Source organism: Apium graveolens, chromosome 4, assembly GCF_009905375.1.
Source record: "Apium graveolens cultivar Ventura chromosome 4, ASM990537v1, whole genome shotgun sequence".
Classification (NCBI taxonomy): domain Eukaryota; kingdom Viridiplantae; phylum Streptophyta; class Magnoliopsida; order Apiales; family Apiaceae; genus Apium; species Apium graveolens.
In genome coordinates this window covers 99,768,756-99,776,523 of record NC_133650.1, presented here as the reverse complement: position 1 = coordinate 99,776,523, position 7,768 = coordinate 99,768,756, and the positions used below count along the sequence as shown (strand labels likewise).

The window sequence follows — 7,768 nt, the reverse complement described above, 5'->3', positions numbered from 1 at the left end:
TTACTTAAGAATACCTGCTCTGAGTATGTTAAGAATGTTTATATGTAGATGCATTGATTAAGAAATACTCACCTGTTTCATTTAGGAAGTATTTCGGTTTTATCATAATTTCTATAAATCAGATTTTGATGATTTTATAGCTCACGTGAAGAAAACAAACAATCACAAATTTTGTATTATTATTCTATTGAGTTGAGGATATATACTTATTTTTGGTTTAAACTTTAAGGAAATTCTACTCAATTTAGAATTGCCCATAATTAACACATGAGAATACCTGACCAGAGTATGTTAAGAAATTCTCACCTCTTTATATATATACACGTTGATTGATGATTTGATATAAATTTATACTTTATTTGTCAAGACTTATAAACTCCGATCTCTTAAAAATAACCTTTAACCCTACCATACTTTTCTGCAACTTCAACTTATATTTCAATGGCATCGACAAAGAAATATATACCTGAAGAAATACGTAACCAGATTTTACTAAACCTTCCTGTTAAGTCTCTTTTGCGATTCAAGTGCGTGTGCAAATCTTGGAATAGGTTGATCAGTAGCAAGTCTTTTTGTTACTCACATCTCGCTCATAACAAAAGCTCCTCAGCCACCAAAAGATATCTCTTATTTGATAACGAAGATTTTTACTCAGCGTATCTTATTAACAACGAATCATGCATTGAAGTTGAAACTGCCGACCATACAGGGTGCTACAGACCAAAATTGACAAGTTTTGAACACTCTGGAAGTTTATATTTGAATGTTTATGGAATTTGTAATGGACTGTTATGTTTATCTGACGGAGAATTGTCTTTGAGATGTGCAGTATATCTATGGAATCCTATTGCTAGAAGAGGAAAAATAATTCCAAGTCCATATGAAATTGACCTCATTGAACCCCATGGTCTAGCTTTTGGTTATCATGATGATGATTACAAAGTAATCAAGATTTTTCGTTATGAGGAATTATACTGTGTTCTTATTTATAGTTTGAGCACTGATGATTGGAAGTCTGTAGAATTTAATGATCCTGATTATACTCCTCATGGCGGTGACTATGATAAGTACACGAAAGATATCAATGCAATTTTGGTAAACGGTGTAGCATATTTTGTAAAAGAAGAACCTTGTCAAGTTGTATGTTACGATTACAGTTATGAGATAATCCAAAAAGTTAATTTTCCAGAACACTTCAAGGCAGATTCAAGCTTTACTATGAAAGCATATGGAAAATCGATAGCCCTCTTGGAATATTGTCCGAGTGCAATTTCTGCTGGAATGGTTATGTGGATACTGAGTGGAAAGCTTATGTGGGAAAAGAGGTTCAGCATTGATCTTAAAGATTGTTATCCACTGGGGTTCATTGACGATGGTAAAATTATGGTAAGGACCTGCTATTCAAATGAGTTTATGTTGTTCAACCTGGAGACTAATCAGTTTACAGAGCTGAAATTTCGACAGCGGTTTGAAACTTTAGAGAAGTGGAATACTTTATGGGGAATAAATTCTTTTGTGGAGAGCCTTGTTCTACTTGATAAAATCACCAAGGATAAATACATTGTCAAAGAGCGTTTTTCTGTTCATACCGCGGCCTTTACATTGCAAAAATGGAAAACCGAAAATAAGAATTGCATGTCATATGGAACTCGGAAATATATACAGAAGAAGAAATAGGTTGATGAATGACGATCAAGAAGAAGATCATTAGAATTCTTTTGTAAGTGAGATCATTATAAATTCATAACCAGTATTGATTACTGATTAGAATGAGTCTGTGAACTAATTATTATTCGTTTTCATTGATTGTTGCACTTGTTTTCATTGATTGTTGCACTTGAGGATATTCATTCAATAAAATTGTGGAGAGCGTGTTTACAGGGCTTTTGAGAAGAATTTAAAAAAGACAATGTAAAAGTTGTTTAAACATATATCTTCTAAAATTGTGAGAGTATCTACTAGAAGGGGTTATGAAATTGAATGCATCAAACAGAAAACCAAATTAAGTTCCAATAGATTAATGTACAACTGAACAGAGTTGCATAGAATATGGTGGTAGAGTGAATGAATTAGGTGTCATAGACTCTAAACAAATAGGTGTTCTAGTTAATAATTTCATAAAGCAGTGAAATTTCCTAGCAATGATAGTCCGTCCTTTTGCATAGGAAGAAAGGGTTCCCGAGTCATGTTGAAATCACATGGAGCTGTGGAATTTCAGGAAGGGATTGGTCAGCTAAGTAAGGCTTAATTGCAGTTGAACTCTGAAGAGAAGTGATAACTCTGTTTCTTCCCGGGTTTTCTCCTTTCTCACATATGCTAGAGCCCAGTCCACGTGGCAGCCAGAGTGAGGTTAGCCTGCTAGGTAGGGGACCCTGCAAAACAGAACCGGAGGGGGGATTGTTTCCCGTGGCAACTCCGGTGTGAAAATAAGAAATGGGGTTTCCTGAAGAAGAAGAGAGAAGAAGAAGCTATTCAAAATATGTATGCTGGTGTGTGTATAGATGGGTAGCAGTCAAATATTTTTCAACCCCTAAAACCCTCTTTTTGGGGCCTTTTATAGGTCCCAAGATTTAGGGTTTTGGGGTTTGTACCTCTTAATCTTAGCCTTTGATTATTCTTGGTTGGTGAGTGCGTGGACGGCTTGGATGGACTGTGTGGTCAGGTGTCCTTTCTCCATCAGTGTTGCCTTGGGATCTTTACATATGGACGACTGGGATGCAATTGTTCCATTTTGGGTAACATGAGACAATTGACTCTTTTGTCCTGTGCCACGTGGCACCGGGGACCGCCCCACCTTGGGCCTGGACTTGTGATGGTGGATGACTACTCAAGATATACATGGGTAGAATTTCTGTACTCTAAAGATGAAACTCCACACATCATAATTGAGCACATCAAGAAGATTGAGAAGCAGGCTGAAGATCATAATTGTGTGAAAATATTGAGGAGTGACAATGGAACAGAATTCAGGAATGCAATATTAATTGAATTCTGCAAAGAAAAATGCATTGTTCAAGAATTCTCAGTAGCTAGGACACCTCAAAAAAATGGCGTAGTTGAGAGGAAGAACAGAACACTGGTAGAAGCTGCTAGAACAATGTTGCAAGATGCAAAGTTGCCAACTAATTTTTGGGAAGAAGCTGTGAACACTGCATGCTTTACCCAAAACAGATATCTCATTAACAAAAATCTTGACAAATCACCCTACTCAATCTTGTCTAAAAAGAAGCCTACTGTGAAGCATCTTCATATGTTTGGAAGCAAGTGCTATGTGTTGAAGGAAAACTCTGAATATGTGGGAAAATTTGACTCTAAAGTTTTTGAGGTAATTTTTTTGGGATATTCATTGGAGAGAACTGCATACAAAGTCTATGTGATTGAACAAAATAAAATTATGGAAAACACATATGTTACTTTTGATGATGACAAGTGCCCAGACTTGGAATGCCTTGATAAAAATGAAGCTAAAGCCTTAAAGTTTGAAAATCTCAACATTGATAGTGATTCTGATGATGAAGCTGAAGTCAACACAAATTTGATAGCACAAACTCAGGGGGAGAAAGAGAGGAAGGTTCTGCAAGTCATTCCAATGGTGAAGAAAACACAGAAAACTCAATTCAACAAACTCACACCAGAAAGTGGGATATAAGTCACACTAGAGAAGCAGTAATTGGTGATCCAAATGTTGGAGTGAGGACTAGAAGTGCAACTACAAATGAATGTCTTCATGAATGTTTTGTGTCACAAGTTGAACCAAAGAAATCTGAGGAAGCCCTTATTGATCCTGATTGGATATCTGCTATGCAAGAAGAGTTAAATCAGTTTGAAAGAAATAAAGTTTGGAAATTGGTTCCTGCACCAAAAGAACAAAAGTATAATTGGAACAAAATGGATGTTCAGGAACAAAATGGATGAAAATGGAATTGTCACCAGAAATAAAGCAAGGTTGGTTGCTAAAGGGTACTCACAGGAGGAAGGAATTGATTATGATGAAACTTTTGCTCTAGTTACAATGCTTGAAGCAATAAGGATCTTTCCGGCATTTGGTGCATATTCAAATTTCAAGGTATATCAAATGGATGTGAAGAGGGCATTCCTTAATGGTGAGTTGGAAGAAGAGGTCTATGTGCAACAGCCACCTGGCTTTGAAGATCCAGAATTTCCAAATTTTGTATACAAGTTACTCAAGGCTCTCTATGGACTAAAACAAGAACCTAGAGCTTTGTGTGGCACACTGTCAGAATTTTTGATCAAACATGGATTCACTAGAGGTACTATTGACAAAACTCTCTTCTATAAGAAGCATAGTGATGATATGATCCTAGTTCAGATCTATGTGGATGATATTATCTTTGGTTCTACGAATGAAAAGCTTTTCCAAATATTATCTAAGCTTATGCAGAGTGAATATGAAATGAGTATGATGGGGGAATTAAGTTACTTTCTTGGACTTTAAGTCAGTCAAAAAAGTGATGGAATCTTCATCAGCCAAACTAAGTATGTCAAAGATTCATTGAAAAAGTTTGGTATGGTTTATTGTTCACCTGCATCTACACCTATGTCTACAACTATAAAGTTGGATGAAGATAAAAAGGGTAAAAGTGTAAATAATTCAAGCTGTAGAGGAATGATTGAATCTTTGCTGTACTTAACTGCAAGTAGACTATGCATCATGTTTGCTACATGTCTGTGTGCAAAATTTCAAGCCAATCCAAAGGAATCACATTTGATGGCTGTGAAGAGGATTTTTAGATACTTGAAGGGGACTCCAAAGTTGGGATTACGGTAACCTAAGGGTACTGCTTTTGAAGCTGTTGGATTCACAGATGCATATTTTGCTGGATGTTGGGTTGACAGAAAGAGCACTAGTGGAAGCTGTCAGTTTCTTAGACAAAGACGTGTATCCTCCTATAACAAGAAACAACAATCCGCGTCAACTTCCACAGCTGAGGCTGAATACATAGCTGCTGGAAGTTGATGTGTTCAAGTGGTTTGGATTAGAAATCAGCTAATAGAATATGGCCTAGTATTACACAAAATTCCAATTATGGGGGACAATACTAGTGCTATATCTATTGTGGCTAATCCAATTAATCATTCTAGAACAAAGCACATTGATGTGAGGTGCCATTTTATTAGAGAATATGCTGCAAATTGTACCATTGAGCTCATTTTTGTTCCAACAGAAAAATAATTAGCTGACATTTTTACTAAACATTTGGATGAAGCAACCTTCACTAGACTTGTAGGTGAAATTGGAATGTTAAATTCTTCATCCTAAGGCAAGAACTCAACAAATGTTTTGCATCAGATTAATTTCTAGTAAATCAAAATTAATTTGATTTAATTAGAAATTAGTTGAAATATGAATTATAAATATTTTAGAAATCTCTGCATATTTATTTTTCAAAATTCAAAATTTAACTTGGAATTTTTCAAATTCTAAGTAAACTGTCTAAATGTTAATTTGCATTTTCAATATGTAGAATTAACATAAGAAAAAATCAAAGTAATCAAAAGTATAGAGAACTGAGTTCTTGATATGTCTAATTGACTTATCGACAAGTCATTTTAATACTTCTCGAGTGAGTTCTCGACAAGTCAATTTTCTGACTTCTCGAAAGACTTCTCGATAAGCTTCATTATGACTTATCGATAAGTCATTATAGAGCTCTTATAAGTGTTAACTTACAGAGTTCTCTACAAGTACAATTTTAGACTTATAAATAACTCAGAACTGAGATAATTTAATTTAATAAATTATTTTGGTAAAATACTTTTGACGAAAATCATTCTAATTTTATTTTGATTTATTCAAATAAAAATTAGAAACAAATCAGTCCATTTAGGACAAACTGAGTATTTATTTGACTTCTCGACAAGTCAATTATAGTTCTCTAAAAGAGTAAATTAAAATGACTTCTCGATGTGTAATTCTCTCTTCAAAGTGACTTCTCGATAAGCAAACTCCAAACATCTATTTTTTAGTTCTCGATAAGTCATTTTCTTTTACTATAAATACTCAGACATCTCGACATATACATACTTACGCCTTCGAGAACTCTAAGTGACCTAGAATTTTCAAATCAAAACCGATGTCTCTCTCGTTTCGAACTCTTTCTCTTCAATTTTTCTTACCCATTAAACTTCATACTCTTCACAATGGCAATAAACATTATTGTACCCTTTATCCCAAAAGAAACCAACTTTCTTGCATTTCTGGATGCAAATCAAGCTCCTGAAATTTTCAAAAGTTTTGTGAAATTTCTGTCCGAAACATACTTTGTGGGAGCTCTAACTGCTAATCATATTCTATACTTAGATGTCTTTGGGGATTTTTGGAATACAGCAGTGACAAGAATAGTTGTGAATGAAAATCAAGATGCATGAATTATAATAAACTGTACAATCAAGGGCCAACAGGTGGAGATTTTTGAGAATGATGTCAACATGGCATTATGCATACCTACTGACAAGTTGGTGGAGGCTCCAACTCAGGATGAGCTTTATGAATTCATGGACTTCATCAACTATTCTGAAAAGATTAATCTGGAAAGCATGAACAAGAAAAACCTGAGGAGAGAATGGTCTTTTCTCTTTGATCCAGTGATAAGAGCTTTCACCTGTAGAAAGTCTGGGGTTGACAATATTTCTAGTGTTGTCCAGAAGTTGTTCTACTCAATGGCTCACAACAAATAGATCAATGTAGGACACTACATACTGGAGGAATTGAGCACCAGGCTAACAATGCCATTAGCATCAAGAGGTAAGAAAATATTTCTTCCCTGATTCATTATGTCTGCTTTGAACTATAAAATAAATGGCATACATTCGATAGATGGTGTAGATAGATCACTAATAGGCAATTGTAAGCAAGTGTCCAAAATTTTATTTGGATCACTTGTTACAAAGAACAAGGTAACTATAAGTCTCAAAATCACTCCATTCATGATGGAGAGGTTTAAGACTTACCCTTACCCCATGCCTGACATGAGGACAAATGCTCAATCTAGTACAACAATGGTCCCTGAACCCGAGGAAGTACAAACACAGGAGCACCAATAGGGACCTTCCAATGTTGAGACCCTTTCTTCTATACCAATAGCAGTTAGGAAACCAACCACTTCATCCTCCCAAAAGGGTGAAGTGCGTAAAAAGAAAAAAAAGTAGGAAAACCTACCAATTATAACTGAGAGTGGTGAGGAACAAACACCAACAGAGTCACCATTGGTCAGAAAACCAAAAAAGGCTAAATACTAAGAGTTGACCATTCAAGCCACCTCTGCATCTTCTTAAAAGGATGTAGTTGTAAATAAGGGACTTAACAGACTTTAGAGGCACCCTCTCAAAAGGATATCTCTATTGAAAAGAGCATTAACCCAAATGCACCTTGTAAAGAGTCTGCACAACCATCACTTGAACAAATTCAAGTGTATGGAAGGAGAAATAAGGATGACACACACAAGGATAGAACATCTCTTAAAGCTCCCTCATCTATTCAGAGGGAGCTGCCAACACTCAACACTGGAATTCAAAATATATATCTAAACTTTCTTCTTCCTATACAACACCTAAATCTAATTCTCAGGTACAATCTCACTCAAGTGACTTGGTTCAAGAAACCTTGCTCACCATCCAGACACCAAATTTAGATGGTGAGAGGCTACAAGCTGGGGTAGACCTTGATGACACCATCACAAACATGGGGGATTCATCAGTTTTTACTGAAGACCCCATGGTGATCACAAATGTACCTTCTTGTACAAAT

General features: G+C 35.6%; 1 protein-coding gene across 1 annotated transcript; it reads left to right on the top strand.

Annotated features, from left to right (window-relative positions):
- The first annotated feature begins 441 nt into the window (after nucleotides 1-441).
- LOC141718783 (F-box/kelch-repeat protein At3g23880-like) lies at nucleotides 442-1,677 on the top strand. Its single transcript, XM_074521167.1, has one exon. The coding sequence runs from the start codon at nucleotides 442-444 to the stop codon at nucleotides 1,675-1,677; it is 1,236 nt and encodes a 411-aa protein (XP_074377268.1).
- Nucleotides 1,678-7,768: the final 6,091 nt, after the last annotated feature.

Excerpts from the sequence above, each read along its gene's own strand:
- LOC141718783 (XM_074521167.1), top strand. The coding sequence starts at position 442 with ATGGCATCGACAAAGAAATATATACCTGAAGAAATACGTAACCAGATT.